This window comes from Rhinoderma darwinii, chromosome 2 (genome assembly GCF_050947455.1).
Source record: "Rhinoderma darwinii isolate aRhiDar2 chromosome 2, aRhiDar2.hap1, whole genome shotgun sequence".
Classification (NCBI taxonomy): Eukaryota; Metazoa; Chordata; class Amphibia; order Anura; family Rhinodermatidae; genus Rhinoderma; species Rhinoderma darwinii.
Genome location: NC_134688.1, coordinates 30803132 through 30827355, shown reverse-complemented (window position 1 = coordinate 30827355; position 24224 = coordinate 30803132). Strand labels below are relative to the sequence as shown.

The 24224-nt window shown below is 42.8% G+C and overlaps 1 protein-coding gene across 1 annotated transcript in view; it reads right to left on the bottom strand.

Annotated features, from left to right (window-relative positions):
* The window catches only part of ARHGAP42 (Rho GTPase activating protein 42), a 275028-nt gene that overhangs the window by 69905 nt on the left and 180899 nt on the right, over positions 1-24224 (bottom strand). Inside the window, exons 5-6 of the mRNA XM_075851519.1 lie at positions 18054-18155; positions 11567-11677 (exon numbers count right to left, since the gene is read on the bottom strand). Coding sequence (XP_075707634.1) covers positions 11567-11677; positions 18054-18155 — 213 coding nt within the window. The remainder of the gene's footprint in view (positions 1-11566; positions 11678-18053; positions 18156-24224) is intronic.

The following is a 24224-nucleotide window of genomic DNA, read 5'->3' as shown; positions in this document are numbered from 1 at the left end:
CATAGAGATGAGTCTAGTCGACGTCAGTCACTGTCCAGGGTGCTGAAAGAGTTAACTGATCGGCAGTAACTCTTTCAGCACCCTCGACAGTGAATGCCGATCACAATATCGAGAAACCTGTTAAAAAAAAAGAAAAAGTTCGTACTTACCGAGAACTTCCCTCCCGGCCGTTGCCTTGGTGACGCGTCCTTGGTGACGCGCCTCTCTTGACATCGGGCCCCACCTCCCTGGATGACGCCGCAGTCCATGTGACCGCTGCAGCCTGTGCTTGGCCTGTGATTGGCTGGAGCTGTCACTTGGACTGAATTGTCATCCCGGGAGGTCAGACTGGAGGAAGAAGCCGGGAGTTATCGGTAAGTCAGAACTTCTTTTTTTTTTTACACGTTCATGTATATTGGGATCGGAAGTCACTGTCCAGGGTGCTGAACCAGTTTAACTCTTTCAGCACCCTGGACAGTGACTATCTCCTGACGTCGCGCACCGGAAATTTTTTTGCCGGGTTCAGCCAAAACGAGTTTGGCCGAACCCGGTGACGTTCGGTTCGGTTGTCGGGGTTCGCTCATCTCAAAGACACTCCGTTTGGGTGTTTGGAAACAGAAAAGCACGTGGTGCTTTTCTGTTTACATTCATCCTTTTGACAGCTGGTGCGCTGTTTCAGTCGGTTCAGTCACGCACCCATTGACTTCAATGATGAATGAGATATTGAGCATGTCGCGATTTTTGCGCAGCTGACAAACGCTGCGCAAAAAGCACGGACTGTCTGTACTGCCCCATAGACTTGTATTGGTCTGTGCGTGGCGCGTGAAAACCACGCGGCCCGCACGGACCCAATACACGTTCGTGTGAATCCCCCCTAAGTATGTTATCTATGATAACACTGATCTACCAAAGTACATGAACAGGAAGTGTTGTCATAGGGACACAAACGTAAATGCTTTTCTCACGAGACGCCTGTAGTCTCTCACACTCAAAGAAGAAATATAGTGTAAGTTTAAAATGTTTCCTTGTATATTTTTATAATGCATATTTAGTATAGATCTAAAAATCACTGGTAAATTTACGTCTTTGAGTCACCCTCTTATGTGATGCAGTTTAATATTCTATTTTTCTGTTTTATAGTTATATCTGTTCCTGGGAAAGCTGAGTGAACCAATACAGCCACTATAAGGCCTAATTCACACGAGCGCTGCGCATCTCGGACGTGAAAAACTGCAGTTTTTCACGTCCAAGGTGCATCCGTGCTCAGCGCTGCGGGACGCGATGTCACGCATCCCCCATAGATGAGAGTCTATGGAGGGATGCGTGATGAGATAGGACATGTCCTATTTTCGCACGGACCCTTCACATGGTTCGTTGAAACAACGGCTGTGTGAACGGCCACATTCAATTACATAGGTCCGTGGGACGGCCGCTGTTTCAACGGCTGTCCCACGGACGTTTAACAGGCTCGTGTGAATTAGGCCTAAGGCTATGTTCACACAGGGTGGATACGCTGCATAAAAGCACTCCGTGTATCCGCCCTGGTCCCCGCAGGAAATTCCGGCCGAAAAAACTCACCAAATTGTGGTGCATTTTTTAATCCGAAATAAAGCTGTGTAAAACTGCACAGAAAAAAAAAAGTTTCATACTTACCCGCGCCATGGCGACTCATCCCTCTGACGTCCTGCCGCCCGGCCTGGGATTACGTTTTATCCCATGGGACCGCTGCAGCCTGTGATTGGCTGCAGCAGTCACATGGGATGAAATGTCATTCCTGGAGGCCGGGCTGGACACAGAAGCAGAGAATTCTGGGTAAATATCATCATAAGTTCGCAAAAACTGCTATTTGTTGCGGGTTTTACCTCCCCATTGAATTCAATGCGGAAAACCCGCAACACAAAAGCAGCGATTACGCAAATACAATTGAGATTAAAAAACGCACCTACCAAATTCTTATTGATGTAAATGTTCGCCAGCCGCGAGGTAATGAAATGTGTCTGACTAACAAGTTGCGCCAAATTTATTATGCTGCACATACTATTTTGATAACTTTGGCACAGTTGGTCCATCGTCCGGAGCATACAACAATCTGGCACCTGAGCAGTTCTAAGGATGCCGGATTGACTGAATTTATATTTTATATATACTAGTGTGTGTATATATATATATATATATATATATATATATACACGGTAAAGAAGAGAAAGAGCGAAGCAGCACTAAAAAATAATTGGGTTTATTCATCCAACATCCACTACAACATTTCACCTTCTCTATGAAGGCATTTTCAACCACAGTGCTGCTCCTATCTTCGATTCTTTCTGTGTGTATATATATATATATTAGTACCACATTGTACCTCCTTTGGCCTTCAGACCCATGGCAATTTGTCGCACCGCTGATTCCACTAGGTGTTGAAATCGTTCTGCAGGAATATTGGCCCATGCAGACAGGATCCCTCAAACCCTGAAAACTTGCCGAAAATGTTAACAAAGTTTTTGATATACTTTACGTTGGAATTCTTCCCCTGTCACTCATTGCTGGTATCCCAAGGCTGCAGTGATGTTTCCTCCATGAGGTCATATCTCGCTTTCATGTGTCAGATGACTGTGTCAATGAGAAGTACTAACAATAACCATATTTGAAAAAAAAATAAAAAAATTCGTTTTTTTTACATTCCCATCACGTTCTTTAGACATTCCACCAGTCTTCATACAACCCTTTAAAAAATTATGAGATTTGGAGCATAGATGGATGAAAACTAACAGAAACAGGGAGCCTCTGGGGCTGCAATGGTGCCTTAATCCTCATGGGCAGGGTCAACCAGGGTAGAGCTTCCTCTAGATTGAGCGCTGCGGGCATAAAACGCCACAAAATACGCTTTGTCTGCCTCCCATAGATGTCAATGGGAGGTTAGAGGCGTAAACACCCGAAGATAGGGCATAAGCTTTCTTTTTCCGGCCAGCCGGTTTTCCAGCTCGCGGGAAAAAAACGCCTCCGCCTCCCATTGAAATCAATGGGAGGCATTTTCAGCCATTTTTTGGAGCGTTTTCCGTGTCAAAAAACTCGTCAAAAAACTCAGTGTGAACCCAGCCTAAGAATTCAGAATGGACAAGTGTTACAATTTCTTCCTCGAGATGCTATTTTCTTCTTTACACTAATCCAAAGTGCCTGAGGTGATACTAAGTGTTCTATCAAAGACATGTCAGCCGTGCTCGGAAACCTGAGTAGTAATATTTTGTATATCTGACACAGGAGCGGTTCAGTTCTACCTTGTCAAATATCCCATATGGACAATATGGCTCCGAGAAAGCGAATAAAAAAGCAGTTGATAATATTTTTGAAAAATAGCTAATTTTTTTGTGACTACCCAGTGTGTATAGTTGGTAGGAAGGGGCGACTTTTGACCTATATAGTTTGCAAGCTGAGATCTACTATGGTCAGTAGTAGTTGGATAAAATTCCCCCCAGTCCTATAGAATGGTTTCTTATTCCAAAGTCATAACCCCTCCAGGAACCATCCCTGAGGAACCACCAAAACCTGAAGTTATGCTGAACAGACATTATGTCCACTTTTATATGTATGTCCAAAAGTGGTGACCAGTGAAACCCTGCACAGGATTCACAATTAATATACGGACTTATATGTGCCGAAGCAATGTGCATTCCTTTTTTTTATTTTTTGTAATGTATCATCAACGAGACTCCTTGAAGGGGAAAATATATGAAACATTCCTACATTTATCTGTCACTAGGAAACAGGGTTCTGCCTTGTTATGTTCATTGATAAGCGCAGAAACAGAATACATGATTGCCACCCAGCAGGTATATGTCTATCAGCAGGAGAATAGTGTTTCCTGTCTCTTCCCTCCGACAAGTGGTATCTGTTTACCTTTACTTCCTTTCAGCAGGTGTAACCATCTTGACCAATTTCCAGCAGGTGGTGCCATTTTGGACTAAATTCCAGTAGGTGGTACCATCTTGGACTAACTTACAGCAGCTGGTACCATCTTGGACGTGCTTCCAAAGGTGGTACCATCTTGGACTAACTTTCAGCAAGTGGTACTATATTGGACTATCTTCAAGTAGGTGGTAACATTTTAGACAAAATTACAGTAAGTGGTACCATCTTGGACTTAAGGACCTTTTACATTGGCCAATAATCGTCCGGTGCGGCGAGCGCCGATGAACGAGACATCGTTGATCGGCGCTCGTTAGCTCCTGCCACATGAAGCTATGGTTGGGTTACTCCGATCGCTCGGCCCATACGTTATCATGTTGGCAGCGTGTCTCCCTGTTTACTCAGGGAGATGTGCTGCCGACAACGATAATATTTAACTTTTTTGAAACTACATGATCAGCAGATGATGGTGTGTTTGCTCGTTCATCTGCTGATCGCTGCCCTGTATACACAGGGCAATTATCGGAAACGAGCGTTCTATGAACGCTTGACCGTCTGATAATTGCCCAGTGTAAAACCCCATTAGCAGATCGAACCATCTTGGACCAACTTCCAGAAGCTAATATCATATCAGACTAACCTACCGCAAGTAGTACCATCTTGGAATAATTAATGGCAAGTAGTACCATCTTGCGCTAGGGGCAAGTAGGTGGTGCTATCTTGGACTAACTTCCAGTAGGTAATATCTTCTTGAACTAACTTCAAGTTGGTGGTAACATTTTAGACTAAATAACAGCAGGTGGTACCATCTTGGACTAACCTCCAGAAGGTAGTACCATCTTGGACCAATTTACAGAAGCAAATACCATTTTGGACTAACCCTTAGCAAGTAGTACTATCTTGGGCTAACTTCCAGTAGATGGTATCTTCTTGGGAGTAAATTCCAGCAGGTGGTACCATCTTGGGCTAACTGCAAGTAGGTGGTACCATCTTGGACTAAATTCCCGGAGGTTGTTCTATGTTGGGCTAACTTCCAGTAGGTGGTACCATTTTGGATTATGTTCCAGCAGGGGTGGTGCAACCGTCACTTCCAGTAGATGGTATCATCTTGCCGGTCACTGTCCACAAGCTAGCAACACAAGGTACATATTTTTTTTATATAGTCTCATACCGAAGACTATATAGTAGAGTTGACAATAAATCTAACCCTGCTCCAACACCATTAACAATGATCTGATCTAGATGATGCCCAACTGGTGTTATTGAACCCCAAGTAATAGTGTTTAATTATTCTACGACCCCATATGCCAGTATTCAGGGATCCTATGATATTCTACCTCCAGTCACAATGCTAGTGATCGGTTTTATACCAGTATGAGTAGCCAGTATTCTTCCTCGTGATTACAGCTCAAAGTCTCAACCTCATTGTATTTTCTTGATCTTTATGTACAAAAATAAATAAAAATAAATAAATCCCATAAACAGTGGTGTTCAGTCAGTGTAAATCTAGCTGAGCCATCTATGTCTTTCATTTGCTGACTCTACTTTTTGCATGCAATGCCCTTTAATCCCCTCCAAATACCAACAAAGAAACCCCTACCGCTCTGATTACTGTGGATTAAAAGGCAGCGTACGGCAGCGCAGCAGAAAAATCAATATTTCATGCATGGCGATGTTGTGCGGAACTTGCCAAGTGTGGGTTTCAGCACAATGCTTCATTGACAGATGTAAGAAATATAGAGCTGAGAATGAGGTGCGCCTCGTTTGTCCTTCACCACATCGAACAATTTCACTTCTCCAACACAAGTTCCCTCTGAATACCATTTCATTTCTGTGAAAAGCAGACTCCCATCCTCCGCCGGCTCGATGGAGAGAATATTGAAACAAAACTCTGAAATGTGGATGCTGCTTCCTAAAGTTCAGAGTTTTTATATCTACATTTTTAGTTTTCTTAAAGGGACATTAGACATTTTTATGCATCGACCCCCATATTAATGTCGACTGAAGGAGGTTTTTCCGAGAATCTGATGAACCCCTTAATTGTTGCTGCTCTTCAGCGGTGGCCATTCTGTTCTCTACTAGCAGCGCTTAGGCCATGTTCACACAGGGCTGATATGCTGCGTGAAAGTACACCGTGTATACGTCCTCGACCCACAGGGAATTCCGTCCGAAATACCGCACCAAATTGTGGCGCAGTTTTTCGGACAGAATCTCCGCTGTGGAAAACAGTGGTTGAAAAAAAAAAGTTTATACTTACCCCGTTCTCATAGCGATACTTTCTTCTGTTCTAGTCCAGGCCGACCTACTCGGATGACCCTGCAGCGCATGTGACAAGCTTATGATTGGCTGCAGCAGTCACATGGGATGAAACGCGGTCCAAGGAGACCGGCTTGGACAGAGAACAAAAGAACCATTTGCTAAGACAATGGAGAATGTGGTATGTATTAACCATTTTATAAATTTTTTACGAAAAAAATGTGTTGTTTTATCTGAATCGCAATTTTTTTGCAGCAGAATCACAGCTTTTCCGACATAAGAGGGAAGGTGGGGGGGTGCCCGGAGCGCACCGCCCATGAAGGCGGCCTGCTGCCTCTCTGAGGGGGCAGCTGCGCCACTGAAACCAGCCGCCGCTACCCCCTCCTGCACTGTAGGTAATGAACGGCCGGGTACGTACCGTGCCTGGCCATTCAGCGCCTTTCATAGACGCAAGCGGTGCGACGACGGCATTGTGCCGCTTGCGCCTATGAAAGGCACTGATTGACAGGGCAGAATGACTTGCCCTGTAAGAAAGCACCTTTCAACAACGCAAGCGGCGCGAGGATGTCAGAAGAGAGCAGGTCTGCATTGACACCAGATGGGTGGGAACGTGATTAAGGTGAGTATGTAAAGTTTTTGTTTTATTTATCCTAAGGGTATGTTAACACGCCTCAAATTACGCCTGAAAAAACACCCCTAATACGCCTGCAAACATCTGCCCATTGACTGCCCATTGCCCTTGAATTACGAAGGTCTGTTCCCACGAGCCTTTATTTTATGCGTCGCTGTCAAAAGGCGGCCCGTAAAATGACGGCTCATCAAAAGAAGTGCAGGACACTTCTTGGGACATTTTTGGAGGCATTTTTCATTGACTCCATTGAAAAACAACTCCAACAACGTCCGTAAAAGACGCCGCGAAAAACGCGAGTTGTTAAAAAAACGTCTGAAAATCAGGATCTGTTTTCGCCTGAAAACAGCTCCATATTTTCAGAAGTTTTTGCTCACTTGCTCACCCCTTAGGGTATGTTGACACGGCCTATTTTCGGCCGTTTTTCAGGCCGTAAACGCCCGAAAAACGGCTGAAACATCGGAAAGCAGAACGCCTCAAAACATCTGCCCATTGATTGCAATGGAAAAAACGGCATACTGTTCCGATGGGCCGTTTTTTTACACGGCCGTTTTGAAAAACGGCCGCGTAAAAAAACAGCCGCGAAAAAGAAGTGCAGGTCATTTCTTGGGACGTTTTTGGAGCTGTTTTTCATAGACTCCAAAAACGGCCGTAAAAAAGGCCCCGAACAACGCCTTGAAAATCGAGAGTGGCTTAAAAAAGGGCTGAAAATCAGGAGCTGTTTTCCCTTGAAAACAGCTCCGTATTTTCAGACGTTTTTGACTCAGCGTGTGAACATACCCTAATGAAAATGTAAGTGACATTATCTACAGGGGGGGCTCTATCTACAGAGGGCAGGCTCTTTCTTCAGAGGGGGCTATATACAGAGGTTGGCTCTATCTACAGGGGGGGCTATATACAGAGGTCGGCTCTATCTACAAGGGGGCTATATACAGGGGTGCGCTATATGTGGAGCACTATAGGGGGAGCTATATGTGAGGCACTATATACAGGGGTGGGCTATATGTTGCACACTATATACAGGGGTGGGCTATATCTACAGGGGGGCTATATACAGGGGTAAGCTATATATGGAGCACTATAGGGGGAGCTATATGTGCAGCACTATTTATAGGGTGAGATATATGTAGGGCACCATCTACAGGGGTGGGCTATATGTTGCAAACTATATTCAGGGGTGGGCTATATCTACAGGGGGCTATATACGGGGTAGGGTATATATGGAGCACTATAGAGGGAGCTATATGTGAGGCACTATATACAGGGGTGGGCTACATGTGGAGCACTATTTATAGGAGGAGATATATGTAGGGCCCTATCTACAGGGATGGGCTATATGTGGAGCAATATCTACAGAGGGGCTATACGTGGAGCACTATCTACTTGGGGGGCTACATATGGGGCACTATCTACAGGGGTGGCTATATGTTGGCACTATCTACAGGTGTGGCTATATGTGGGACACTATCTACAGGGGGCTGTATGTGGGGCACTATCTACAGGGGCTCTATGTGGGTCACTATCTACAGGGGGATCTATGTAGGGCACTATCTACATGGGGCTCTATGGGAGCACTATCTACAGGGGGCACGGTGTGTGTGTGTGTGTGTGTGTGTGTGTGGAACACAGTGTATGGTGCTATTATAATTAGAGGTGGAGTGTATGGTGCTATTATAATCAGGGACAGTGTATGGTGCTATTATAATTAGAGGTACAGTGTATGGTGCTATTATATTTAAGAATATTTAAGTGTCTGGCACCACGATAACTTTATATTTGTTTATAGGTGCAGAAATGTTTGAACAGTGAGAAGCTGAAGACATCTGAGTTGCAAACTGCAGAAATGGGCTGTGGCCGGGAGAAGTCATCATAGAGGTCTTGACCGGATGGAGAAAAAAAAGAGAAAAAGAACAACTAGAATCTGAGATCGTCACCGGTGAGTCACTTAATGTAAATGTTTATTCTGCCTCTAATCAGTACTGTAGTCACTGTATGATCTGCAGTGAGATGATGGGTGGTATGATTTTTTTTTTGTCAAACAGCAATTCCCAGCATATCCTTATCATTGTTTGGGCCATGCTGGGAGCTGTATACAATTTAGTGCAAACCTATACTGCAGAGGTTGCACTAAATTGAGCTGTATTCGTGCTGGTGTTGTATTTGTGTACTGAGCTTGGTTCTGGCACTGTATATATGTACTGAGCTTGGTTCTGGCACTGTATATATGTACTGAGCTTGGTTCTGGCACTGTACATATGTACTGAGCTTTGTTCTGGTGCTGTATAGATGTACTGATCTTGTTTCTGGAGCTGTATATATGTATTGTGCTTGGTTCTGGTGTTGTATATATGTACTGAGCTTTGTTCTGGTGCTGTATATATGTAATTAGCTTTGTTCTGGTGTTGTATATATATGTAATGGGCTCTGATCTGGTGCTGTATATAGAACTATATTGCTTGTAAAATGTACAAATGGCTTTATGCTCGAGTTACAGAAAAAAATGACACCTCATTGATTATTAGGGAAAACAAACATGGCGAGGGGGAAGAAGATGTCGGGAAAGAGGTTGGAGGGGGGGGGGGGCGCGCCAAACTGAATCTTTGCCCCGGGTGCTGGAGAACCTAGCAACGCCTCTGTCCAAAGCATAAATTGACATACTGAGGATTAAAAGAAACGCACCACAGGTCAATTTATAAACTTTATTTGGCTAATTTTTCCTGCAGCGTGTGGATGAGATTTGTTCAAATCTCATCCACTCTGCTACTACCTTTCTACGCTGTAGATTTTACACAGTGAAATCCGTTGCAGAAAATCCGCAGTATTCTCCCTACATGTGAACTTACCCTTAGGCCCTGTTCACACAGAGTTTGTTTTTTTTTCACGTTTTTTGCCGTGGAAATCGTGCCAAAAACCGTGGCAAAAAACGGCTGAAATTGCCTCCCATTGTTTTCAATGTGAGGTGGAGGCTTTTTTTTCATGCGAGCAGAAAAAAAAGCTTGCAGGAAAAAGAAGCGACATGCCCTATCATGAGGCATTTTCCGCCTCACAAACCCCATTGAAATCAATTGGAGAAAAACGCAGCGAACGACCGACGTGTTTTATGACGCGGTTTTTGACACGTTTTATGTCAAAAACCGCTCACGGTTTTTCCTTTGTCCGATGAAGAAATAGTTAAAAATGCATCAAAAACTGCGTCAAAAAAAACCTGTGGTGCAAAACCACTTAAAAAAAACAGAGCTGAATTTTCCACGCAGAAATTTCTGCCTGCAAAAACCTCTGTGTGAACATACCCTTAGTGTGCTGTTACATCACATGATAAAGGCAGCTGTCACCACAGATGTCACATGGCACTGTCCAGAATATAGAGGACCGGTGGCTTTTTCTACTGCAAAAACAATTAAAAGGTTGTCTAAAATTCATCACAATCTCATAAAACAACTAATATTGTCACTAATCTCGTTGGCTTATTTTGCTGCAAATCCACTTCAGGGGCAAATTTACCTAATAAAGTCACCATAAAGCGGATAGACTCGTCCAGCACTGATCCGGAGGACTATATGGACACAATGGGTGGCGTGGACATCAATTGACTAGAAATGTACACACTGCTTTACTTTTGATCTTCTGCAGCGAAAACAAACATGGATGCTTTGGCTCCCTTAGGGCCAATGCACATCACGCTTTTCCCCACATTAAGCGTGTTTGTAAAGTCTCCGATGTACGCGCTTATTGTGCCCCTAGGTAAACATTGCCGAACAGAGCCCAAAAGAGTGACCTCTTGACCTATGCCAGGCCGGCAAACCGCCCAAAAAAATAATAAAGTATGGAATAGCTTAGTAGACTAGGCTAATCCATACCACGGAATAAAGTAAAAAAAACATACACCATGCGGTGAACTTTTTTTTTTAACATGGCAGCCTTTGGGTTTGCGGATTACATACAGTGACAACCGACGTATAACATATACGTCGAGAACTTTTCCAAGCGTATAAACTAAACGTAGGCCATAGAAACTTGATGTGAACAGGGCCCTACTTCAAACACATGATTGGAAGGAGGGCACCCTAGTAGCAGGGACACTCCCTGGTTACTACTCGTTTCTATGCATAGGAGTCACGCTGTGATTTTTCCGATGCAGCAGTTTTGACCTCTGCTATGGTCTCGCTTCAGCAATATACTCTTTGCTATAGGAGTTGTGGATCGGGAGGTTCCCACTCTCATTCCCCATAGGAAGCTTACCCTCTCCACAAGCACCACAATGTGAACAACTTTGGAGAGTTGACCAGGCTGAAATTTCACAACACCCATTAGCTCCAAGCTAGCGTAGTGGCAATGGTGTCGGTACCAAGAAGGGTGGGGAGACTTTTTTTTCGACAGGGTCTTCCCCCTTCGTCTTATACCTTTGAATGATCCCATCCTTTTCTCTTCTTTACTCATAGGAACCAGGTACACAAAAAACAATTTGTGTAATCATCAATGTACGGAAGAATATTTACAAGAAAACCCCTGGCTACATAAATTCACATCAAAGAAAGGAAGAAATTCTTCTTCATTAAATACGTGACTCAGGCTATTCAACGAGGAGGAAAGTCATTCAATTAGACGTTGACTTTCAAGACTGGTACAAATTAGAAATTGTGGAAAGTGTTTAAAGTCTTCTTTATGACCCTTCTCTGCAGTTCACTCAATAATAAAATGCATAAATAATGCAAAACAACAATGTGCAATAAAAAGTAACCACTTAACAGGATAATAAAGAGAATTGGAGAGGAAACAAGAAAATTTGAGAACAATTATACCAACCGGCTCAACAAAATCAAATTTCTTCTTCTCCTGAACCTCTTGCACTTTGAAGATATACTCCAGAGACGCATCATAGAAGTTCTGGTGTTCCCGATCAATTAAGGAGTCTGCCTACGATAAAGCAAATGCAATCGATTTACAGGGAATGTACAATTCTGCTGACACTTGCTGATGAACATGATGAACAATACGGTCTACTTGGTGGACAGGTCAATAGTTGATGGTTATTACTTCGAGGTGATAGGAATACAGTGCAGGTTGCATACTGCTGAGCTGGTAGAGATGGGAATGACTTAAATATATAATAAATCGGATTCTCTCACTTTCAGATAGTTTTGTACATGATAGAACAGTAACTTTTGACAATAGGAACTTAACTGAATGCTAGAAGCTTCTTAAATCTTCGGACTTTAGTACTCTTTGAAAAGGTAACATAATTTTAGAGCAGATTAGTTTGTTACGATATATGATGTGACCATCCTTTCCGTTGCTTGAATTTAGTTAAGGACTCAAATTTCTCATTTAACAAATTCAATACAATATCGCGACATGCTAGCAAAACCTTTGACTGGCTCCTACTCACATCTCAACCACTAGGTGGCCACACATAGACACATGTAGCATAGACATCTCATGATAAAGTATCGTGAAATCATGTTTTTTTTCAAAACTGGTCATCTCGCGCCACACATCTCAGGATATGTTGAGATAAGAGGAAAGGTAAGGAAGGACACATCTGTAAATGTGATCATCATACTATGTGCTTTAAGGAAACATTGACATCCTTGATACTTCCGAAGTAGGACCATGTCGGAAATAGTTTATCCAGCACATCCCACAGATGATCGATTGGATTGAGATCTGGGGAATTTGGAGTCAACACCTTGAAATCTTTGTCATGTTCCATAAACCATTCCTGAACAATTTTTGCAGTGTGGCTGGGCGCATTAGCCTGCTGAAAAAGACTGCTGCCATTTGGGAATATTGTTGCCATGAAGGGGTGCACTTGGTCTGCAGCAATGTTTAGGTAGGTGATATGTGCAAAAGTAACATTCACATGAATGCCAGGAGCCAAGGTTTCCCAGCAGAACATTGCCCAGAGCATCACACTGCCTCCGCCAGCTTTTCTTCTTCCCATAGTGCATTCTGGTGCCATCTTGCAGGTAAGCAACGCACAGGCACCCGGATACTCACATCATGTAAAAAAAAGCATGATTCATCAGACCAGGCCACCTCCTTCCATTGCTTCCTGGTCCAGTTCTGATGCTCACGTTCCCATTGTAAGGACTTTTGACCGTGGACAGGGGTCAGCATGGGCACTCTGACCGGTCTGCTGCTGTGCAGCCCCAAACATAGCAAGCTGCAATTCTGTGTTTTCTTACACCTTCCTATCAAAGCCAGGGGTAACTTTTTCAGCAATTAGTTCTACAGTAGCTCTGTGAGATCGAACCAGACGGGCTAGCCATTGCTCACTACGCGCCTCAATGTCCCTTGGGAGCCAATAAACCCATCGCCGATTCTCCTTCCTTGGACCACTTTGGTAGGTACTAACCACTGCATACCGGTAACACCCCACAAGACCTGCGGTTTTGGAGATGCTCTCACCCAGTCTTCTAGTCATCACAATTTGGCCCTGGTCAAAGTCGCTCAGAATCCTTACACTTACTTATTTTTCCTGCTTCTAACACGCCAACTTGAAGAACTGACTGATCACTTGCTGCATAATATATCCCCCCCCCCCCCTTGTCAGGCGCCATTGTCAAGTGATAAGCAATGTTATTCACCTGCTAGTGGTTTTATTGTTATGGCTGAACGGTGTATTGTATATATCCCATCCATATAGAGTAAATGGCTATCAGTGCCTGGCACAGAGCCGTGTGTGGCTTTTGTATTCAGTGTCACCCCAACTATTGCTTCAAACATCACCCATCCTCACACAAGCAGAACATGCTGAGAGTTGTCCTTCCAGATACAACCACAAGATTCATAGTATATAGAGTGATTACCTGCCATGTAAAGTAACACAAAATGTTTCACGTAGACTGTAAATGTTGCTCTTATGGCCACCGAGAAGAAGTAATCTCACATGTTTACCTCTGTAGGATCATTTGGGCTATGAAAAGCATGTAGTCTATTTGTTTAACAACTTTTCTGGACCAAATTCACAGACATCAATGTTATCAGATGAAGGGAAAAACACATACTTATAAGTAGCGTTTATTGTGGCTTGTCTAAACAGTAAACCATATGTGCAACATTTACTAGGTTCTAATAACCGGACTTCTGTAAACAGTCTTCTAAAATAAATATGTGGGAGCAGACATGCTATATACTTAATCAGATGGGCGGCATGGGGGATCAGTGGTGGGCAATGATGTCTAGGTCTATGAGTTTCTGCTAGACCACGGCAACATCTGCATGGAGTTTTATGTTCTCTACATACTGTACGGCACTTGGTGGGTCCTTCCCACTCCCCATCGTCTTAATGTACAGCAATGGTATGCCTATCATAGCGACCGGGAGCAACTTGGCTATGGGACCTGGTAGCAGGGGGACCCAATGCCAAATTGTGCCTCCTCAAAGCAGTTGGTTGAAGTTTTGGCATCTTCAACCTGATCCTCTTAGAATTAGGAGGGTTTAGCTTTCTGTGGGGAACTGTAGAAAAGTTCTGAACATAAAAGTGGGGGTGATGGATGGCAAGAGTCTCAGGTAGCAAGGTGAATGTATGTGCTGATTAAAAGGGTGGTCCGGTTCAGGAAACCCACTTTTAAAATTACTATTAGTAAATTCTGAACAAATAGATAGGGGTCTCCTGTTCAGGATCTTCATATATTAGCCAGAGCAGAGTTGCTATAAAGAGTATCTCTCGAGCTGGAGGAATCAGCATGTCCATGCATTACATGGACAGCCCATTGATTTCAATGGAAACTGTAATACTTAATTTCTCCTGTTGGTGGTGCTGCAAGAAAAGTGAACATTCGCTTCCGCGTTCCACCACATATTGCAGTTGACTGCGGATGGCCCCAACAGTGAGAAACCTATAAATAGCTTATCTCAGAGAACTACTCTCACTCAAGAGGACTGTCCAAAGTGGACAACCCCTTTAATTTCACAAGATATCTTTACAGGGGTCAGACCTCCAAATCCTCTTCCTTATTTAAAGAGGCTCTGTCACCATATTAGAAAAACAATAAATTTTGACCAAGTTATGACCTATTTTAGATTTATGCTAATGACTTTCTTAATAGATAACTGGGCGTGTTTTTACTTTTTGACCAAGTGGGTGTTGTGGAGAGAAGTGTATGACGCTGACCGATCAGTGACCAATCAGCGTCATGCACTTCTCTCCATTCATTTACTCTTACTAGATCACGATGTGTTTTCACTTACTCACATATTAACTTTACTGAAGTGTCTTGAGAGTGAATATACATTACTTTCAGCCAGGACACGCTGTCTATTCACAATCCCGACACTTTGGTAACGTTTGTGTGGGACTTACAGCACAGCACATCGAGATCATGCTTGCTGTCATTAAGTCCCACACAAACGTTAGCGAAGTGTCGGGATTGTGAATAGACATTGCATCCTGGCTGGAGGTGATGTCTATTCACTCTCAAGACACTTCAGTAACGTTAATGTGTGAGTATGTGACTGCACATAGTGAACAACGCAGGATCACTATGTGCAGAGTAAATGAATGGGGAGAAGTGCATGATGCTGATTGGTCACTGATTGGTCACTGATTGGTCAGCGTCATACACTTCTCTCCACAATGCCTACTTGGTCAAAAGTAAAAACACGCCCAGTTGTCTATTAAGAAAGTTATTAGCATAAACCTAAAATAGGTCATAACTTGGTCAAAATTTATTGTTTTTCAAAATAAAAAACACTGCTGTTATCTACATTACAGCGCCGATCACATTATGTAGAAGATAGGGCACTTATAATGTGGTGACAGAGCCTCTTTAACACATCCCTAGAGTTAAATAATAAAATTCTCAATGCACACGGCCACCACTAGGGGGAGGTAACTAAAGTAGAATGTATTATTAACTGAGACGGATTCATATAGCTCCATTGAATATATTTAATTCAAAAGGGTTTTCCCACTAAGAACATTTATGACCTGTCTACAGGATAGGTGATAAATGTATGATCACTGGGGCTTCACCACTGGGATCCCCCTCGATCACTAAAATGGGGGTCCTGAGCCCCCAGTTCCTCCTCACTGCACCATCACAGCGAGGGGGACTTTGAATTGAGCAGGGGTCGTGCATGCGCCCTGCCACTCCTTTCAATGTGTATGGGGTCAATGGACTCAGCTGAGTCGCAAGTACACCCAAGTGTGGCTGCCATCCTGTAAATAGGTGATAACTGTTCTCATTGGCAAAACCCCTATAAATTAAATAATGTAATGGCAGCTGTACGAATCCGTCTTCAGTAAGCTCCCCCTAGGGGTGGATGCATGAACTCAGAATTATTTATGGATGTGTGAACAGAGCCCTAACCCCTGTAGAGATATTTAGGAAAATGAATCAGCACAGAATTCTGGACCTAAAAATGAACTAATGTTGGTAGATTGTGGTACATTTTAAGATGCTTTACTGTCTTGTTGGGCTAATGTGAAAATGATATCTGTAACTGCAGTATAACTAGTCTATGTGCTCATGAGGATCGGACCTGCGTCTGAGAAGCGGAGCATAAATCATTGTATATTTGGCATACGTCACAGAACAAGCAACTGCTACACTTTGCTGGGCAGGTGGCCATATTTGGAAATTACATGTACGTTTAGAGAATATGAGCCAAACTATTTAGCGGCTTATTCATGTCTGTTATTTAAGCTAAATCCCACATCTTGTACCTATTCTACGCTCGCTCCTGAGGACACAATAAATAAAGCTTTGTTATGACAATTACAAGATGTCACCAAACAAATAATAAAAACGACAAATATTAAAGGAACGCTACTGCACTTGTTCCGTTACTTCTAAATATCTTATGGGTTCATTCCGCTCCCTGGCATTTATATTTTATGACCGTAGACTATACAGACTGGTGTGATGTCTGATACTTAACTGATCTTTGAGGAGCCTTGAGAACATTAGGCAGAAAAAGTTGTCATTGTGCCAGTTTAAAGTGAACGGCCACCTTTTAACACTATGTTGTATTTAGGTCCCACATTCTGCGATGGTTCATTTTGCAATATATCTTTATAAGGATGGGAGCAGCATTTTTCAGATACAGAGCTCCAAATCCCCTTCTGCCGTTCACACAACTATGGAGTTTAATGCCAAAATTCTAGATGCCTATGACAGCCACTAGGGGGAGCTTAGGATATTTCTGCATACTGTTATTTTATTGTGTTACAATGAATAAACAGTATGCTGTAAGCTCCTATGCTCCTTGTGGTGGCTGCCGCCACCCTGAATTTAACTCTATGACTATGGATAGGATTTGAAGCTATAAAAATATGATAAATCAGTCATCACAAAAACGTGTTTTCAATGATGGACATTCACTTTAAAGGGGTTTCCTGGGACTTAAAGGGGTTGTCAGATTTCTTTTTTGTGTAATTAAAAATGTAAAACTTTTTCAATATACTTTCTGCATTAATTCCTGAGGGTTTTCAAGATTTTTATTCAGTACGAAAATTCATTGTTTACTTTTAGTGAATAAAATTCTGTCCATGGTCATGTGATGGACACACAGGTGCACGGCTCGTTACACCACACAGCTCTGATACACATACTGTAACGATCCCAGCACCTGTGTGTCCATCACATGACCATGGACAGAATTATATCCACTGGAAGTAAACAATGAATGTTCCTACTGAATAACAACAAGCAGAGATCTTAAAAACCGTGGGAAATGAATACAGACGATATATTGTAAAATTGTATAACTTTTAATTATACAAATAAATACATTCATTTGCTAAAACCGGGCAACCCCTTTAAGACACAGTTTCAGCCTATGAGTAGAAAGTTCTAGAGGTATTTTCAAGAACATGAAATTGTAGACCGCAGAGTTAATGACATGTTACCAAATAACTGGTTGTCTCCCTAAATTTTTTTCATTTTTATTTGCCATATTTCAAAAACGATGGGTAATGTGGTGAACAAGGGACTATGAAAAGCGTAATCACATTAGAAATGTAAGGTGGTCTAATAAAAGCATTCAATATTTTATAACCACTTGTTTAATTATACTTGTCTATATTAAACTGTATTTCCATCATTTCTCCACCCAGTAGTCATCGTCTAATTTTTATTAATCGATCATGTAATTATCGCTTGACCGCGAGGACCATCTAAGCAAGAAATATTACCACTCATCTCTTGTACTCCGGTCAGGCCAGATAACATTTTTCCAGTTCTCAAATACACAATAATGTCGTAGGCATAGACTGATGATTAAACCTACGAAACCAGTATTTGAAGTCTATGCCAAGACAAGGAGAAAATGAAGAACAATGTACCTCTTGTAAATGTGCCTCTTTCTTCTTTGATGACAGATTCAAGTGTTTCTCCAATATTGAATAATATTTCTCACTCTCTTTGTCAAACTTCTTCTTTCCTTCCTAGAAACGTGAAAGTAACGGCATTAACATTCAGCGTGTAATAGTAATTACTGACTAAGGATCTTAGCGCGCCTTCCTCAAGGACCACTAAAGCCAACATACGAGCCGGTGAAATATGAGACAACATCTCCTAATGTTTTCTGTTGTTTAGGCTTCAGCACTACCATAGACGCTATGACCTTACCAGTCAAAGGACTACAGGGCTTGCTGGGCTTTGTGGTTTCAAGGTTAAAGGGGTTATTTGGTGGAAGAAAATTGTCTGCCAATCATCTAATTACTTCAAATTAGCTCACTTACTGATATACTAGTTCTTCTTTTAGGGCACCGATTCCCCGTTTGACAAGACATGGCTCCCGAAGTTCAGTATTTATTTTGTTTGATGACGCTGCGACACAGGCCCACGTGACCAAGAGTGGTTTCCTATTCCGTTGTGTCGGAGCGTCATCAAACGACGTGACTGCTAGGTGGCTGGCATTGTGATGATGCATAGGAAGTAAGTCAGACCCTCCTCTTTCACAGTGCCGTCTCTCCCATCATACAGTATTTCCCCATGCATGTGCATTAAACCCTGTCGCGGGGCAAGGATTAAAGGAGCTGAGGGAAAAGAAGGGGATGACGGGTCTTGTCGTTTTCAGAGCTGAAACTACAAGTCCCGCCCAATACAGAATTCTTATGTGGGGCAATAACTTTACATTGGGGTGCGGTAAGTTACGCTAAAAAATCTTTTTGAAGTTGAAGTGTGCATGTGGCATGGTATAAAGGTGCTAAAACTTATTTGTGGGTGTTTCTACTCTTTTTGTGGTTCCCGGATAAACCCCTTTAAAGTTTATAAAGTGGTTGACTAAATAATAGGAGGCTTGGATGGGTTCCTACGCCACAATATTCAGAAGGACAGGTAAGGATGGTGAGACACAGGCAGAGCCGGCCCTACACTGGATGATGCCTAATAAATTACAATGTCTAAATGATACTGGCATATAATTTATATTAAAGGGAACATGTGAAAATACAATCCAATCTGCAGGAAGCACATTAGGTCTGATTCACTTTGCGTTTTAGCCCTTCGTTTAGCATGTACGTTGGAATAACTCCCGACGTACACGCTAAATATGTTCACTGGGCTCCATTAGTTTAACGGAGGCCGAAAATGTGTCCCGTCGGGCTGGTATTCATCAGTTTACCTTTTTTGAGTGGATGGAATTACGTAATAGACTACACTATTCCATCCTGAGGGATCCTGTAATAAAAAGTATACTGTGCAGTATATGGTTTTTTTTTAACATGGGAGACTGTGTGACGGATGCCACAGTGTGTCCTGTGACCGGGCACAATTTAGCACTCGGCCCGGGTGTTCTGGCCATGAGGAAGCCTCTGACGACACTGTCCATATACTGAGAGTGATGTAAGGGGCTTTCAATTACAGAGTCCCCGGCCAGAGAATCGGAAGCACTATGGCCGAGGACTCTGGAACTGGAGGAGCCCCTGACGTGACTGTCCATATAGGGAATCCACCAGAGATGTACCTTTATTTAACATATTTGTTTAACATCTCCCGCCATACAGCTCAGGACATGTCGGATTAAGATATAAGTTATGAAAGAACACATCTGTAGAGTTATATAAAGATATCTGTCAATCACTATGTTTGACCGCCCACTGGACTCCTAAGCTCAGAATGAGCAGAGGTTTAGATCAATAAATTACAAATTATATTTTGTTTTTTCCACAAAACTATACATCAATCTGCTCAGCTCCTCCAGCTCTATCACATGTGGCCTGCATGTCTGACTGCATTTTTAACGCGATAGGTTCTATTGGTGGTCACGAGCCACAGGGCTTTAGAAGGGGTGGGTGATCCAGTGTGACCGCACATTTCGCACACCCCTAAGGCCTGCCTTGGACATAGTTCGAATGTATGGGATCCTCAGCCTGTTATAGATTTGCTCCCAACATGCCCTTACTAATCAAAAGACCGCAGGGTATGCTGAGATTTGTGGTTGTAAATAGAGTAAAACGGCATTAGATGCTTGAAAGTTTACCCTGAAGTACCGGTAAGGACCTGGTCACTACCTGGAGCTAAAAGTGGATTCCACTAAATATTTTTAAGGCATATCAACGAGATATCCCATAAAAGTCTGATTGGCTTGGGTTTCACCCACCAATCCGAGAACAGTGCCAGCACGCTCGGATGTTCATGTCCCCCCATTGACTTTAACGGAATGTGACGCATGCAAGGCGACTTCTCAGGAGTGAGGAACAAAAAAAACATTGCACTAAAATATTTTTTTTTTACGAAGCAGACGTCTCAAGGACTTACAATGTGGCCTGATTTGAACCTCATTAAGATAAGATAAGGTATGGTAGGTCCTTAAAGGGATATTCCCATGTGAATTATTTAGGGCATATGCATCGAATATGTTTTCATTGACTGACAGGGACAGAGATCTTGACAATGGTGAGAAATTAAAACACAAAGTATATAAAAAAGTTGCATAACTTTTTATTATAGAGTAACTAAGAATCCCTTTAAGTTATGTTTTCTATAGGTATTGTGGACTTCAATCAGTGCTTTGTCCTGGACGCACAGGAGCGTGTCTCAGCGTTATGTCATCCAGTCTTTAATCTGCTTCCCAAAAGCAGTCAGAAAAGAATTGTGGAATGTGCGGCATGATGACATATTTTCCTCATAAGAAGCTTTGCGAACTAATTATTTTCATACTCTTTATTCCATCATCTCAGCCCAATGTCTTTTCCAGCCACCACTTTACTGCGCTGCATGATGTAAGGGGGGATTATTTAAAGCGACAGTCACATCTTTTCATCACAGTGTATTCTTGTGGAGGTTGTACCAGTGTATACAGCTCCCCCCAGAAGTGTAATATTATGTAATCATCTGCTTGGTGGATCATTGCGAATAAACTTGCATTATTTTCCCAGCTGAAGCAGCCCAGGCCCTTTAACCCCTCACTAACCAGTCTATTTTAGGCCTTAGGCCTCATGCACACGACCGTAACCATGTGCAAGGCCGTGATTTCCGGGTCGGCCGGCCATGGAGTGTCAGCCGCGAGCCGACCGCAAATCGCGGGCTGTGCACATGGTCGGCCATTATTTTCAATGCTCCCGGACCGCAGAACACGGTCGTAATAAGACTTGCCCGTTCTTTCTGTGGTCCGGGCTCTGGGGCCATGCACGGACCGTGGAAACCACGGTCGTGCGCATGGCCCCATAGGAATGAATGGGGCCGCAATTCTCCCGTTGATTTTCGGGGGAATTGCGGCCGCAAAACCACGTTCGTGTGCATGGGGCCTTAATGCCTTCATTTTTTTTGTTTTTTTCATTATCACATTTAGAGAGCTAAAACTCTTTTATTTTTCCGTCGACAAAGCTGTATGAGGACTTTTTTTTTTTAGTTGTATTATTTAATGCCACCATTTGGGGTACATATCATTTCTTTTATTAACTTTTTGTATGGGGGATAGAAAAAACCCCAGCAATCCTGCCATTGTTCTATGCATTTTAAGTTTACGCTGTTCACCGTGCGACGTAAATAACATGTTACCTTTATTCTACGGGTCGGTACGATTACGACGATACCACATATGAATGTTATGTTTCGTTTTTTTACTACTTATGCACAATAAAACACTTTTGAACTAAAATTATTTGTCACTTTCCAGGAGCCATAACTTTTTTATTTTTCAGTCAATGTCGTGATATGAGGGCTTGAATGTCGTGATATGAGGGCTTGTTTTCTGCAGGACAAGACATAGTTTTCATTGGTACTTTTTTGGGGTACATGGGACTTATTGATTACATTGTATTATTACCCTTTTGGGGAGAAATGGAAAAAAATTGCAATTCCGCCATAGTTTTTTTAACAGATTTGTTTTTTTACAGCATTCACCTTGCGATTTAAATTACAATTTAACTTTATTGTTTGGATAATTATGGTCGCGGCAATACCATATATGTGTACTTTTATTTCATTTTTACACTTTTACTAACTAAATAAATCCACTTTTTAATGGAAAAAATGGTTTTGTTTTTTAACTTAAACTTTAATAATAATTTTTATTTAACAATTATTACTTATTTTTTCTGTCCCACTAGGGGACTTTACTATGTGATCTTTTGATCGCAGCTATAATGCTTTGGTATACTTAGTATACAAAAACATGCCACGGCCTAAGAGGCGTATAGCCAGGGCAGTCCTGGGGGCCTCTGTTAGGACCCCAGGTGCCATGGCACCCTATCGGAGGCCCGCGATTACATTTGCAGGCAGCCGATAGGTGACAGAGGGAGCTCCCTCCCTCTTTAAACAACTTAAATGCAGGACTTAGAATTGGCTGCCGTGAAAAGGTGGCGGCCTATCCTAAGGCCCCTTAGTGGCCATCGTAAAAAAGGCGTATGGGTGGTCACTAAGGCCTCATGCCCACTTCAGTGTTTTTCTTCAGGGTGCTAGCCGTTTTTCTGACGGCTAGCACCCTGACCCATTTATTTCAATGGGGCCATGCACACACTTGACGGTCCCGTTGCTCCGTTCCGATCCAAAGTAGAGCATGTCCTACTTTGATCCATCCGTGTGCCGTCCGTGTGTGACAGAGCCGTTGCCTAGCAACGGCCGGGCGGGCAGAAATACATTACAGAAATATTACACTAATCGGCAGCCACTTGTCTATCAATCACTGATAGAGAAAAGAGGCTGCTGATTAAAAATAAAATAAAAAGCAGTTCATACGTACCCGGTCGTTGTCTTGGTGAAGAGTCCCTCTTCTTCATCCAGTCCGACCTTCCTGTATGACGCGGCAGCCTGTGATTGGCTGCAGAGGCCGCTGCAGCCTGTGATTGGCTGTAGAGGCGTTCACGTGGGATGAAGCGTCATCCCTGGAGTCCGGCCTTCTGACGTCATCCTGACGTGCGTGACCGCCACTACAGCCTGTGATTGGCTGCAGCGGTGACATGGATGAAACGTCATCGCTGGTGGCCGGACAAGAGGAAAGTAAGTATGAACTTATTTATTTTATTTTTTTTAATTTCATTAAAATTTTATTTTTCGAGCACCGAGCATGGTACTGTCCAAGGAGCTGAAAGAGTTACCGCCGATCAGTGCAGCCCATTAACTCTTTCAGCACCCTGGACAGTACCATGCTCGGCGCTCGGAAACGGAAACACGGAGTGCACATGGCCGCTAAAACGGGCACACGGATCCGTCAAAAACAGCTGTGAAAAATGTGTCGGAAGTGTGCACGAGGCCTAAGGGGTTAATTTTAGTTATCGGTCTGGATCTCAGCTTTGATACTTCTACTTATGCTATTTTCTGAAATATCACTATGATATGACGAAAGACAGAAACATTTGAATGAAGGTGCATATACACTTTAAAATGAATGCATCCAAAGAAAATTATTTAAATCAGGCTTTTATTACATACATTATAATTGAAAATAAAATGCTGAAATATGTTCGTTTTCATACTGGCCACTAGAGTAGACACAATAGGCTGACATTTCCTGTTGGCTGCAGCTCACTTTTAATCCTTTGCTGTGTAGCCTGGGACATAATGAGCAGAGTCATCTCATTATCATTAAGTGAGTTATTAATAGCTCTATTGTACTACTGGAGGCCTAGATAAGGCGGGATTGTTATACTATACACAAATACAACCACTCCATTTTCTCTTGAGGATAAAAAGTACTCTGTTCTTATATTTTTCTGAAGACTGTATTAGGGCCCATTCACACGACCGTGAATAACGTTCTTGTGCTGTGCATGGAAATCACGTACAGCACACGGACCCATTGATTTCAATGGGGCCATGCACACATGCGTCAGTGTCCGCTGCGTGAAACTCACTGCACGTCCTGTATTGGTGCGTTTTCACTCACCTACGCCCCCATTGAAGTCAATGGGTTCGTGAAAACCACGCACCGCACACAGATGCACATCCACGTGCGGTGCGGATTTGCGCATCAATTCAATTGAAAATATATATATTTTTTAAAAAGATGTGCTTTGCGAGTGCGTGAATAACGCATCCCACTCGCAAAGCACACGGACCAGGTTCACACG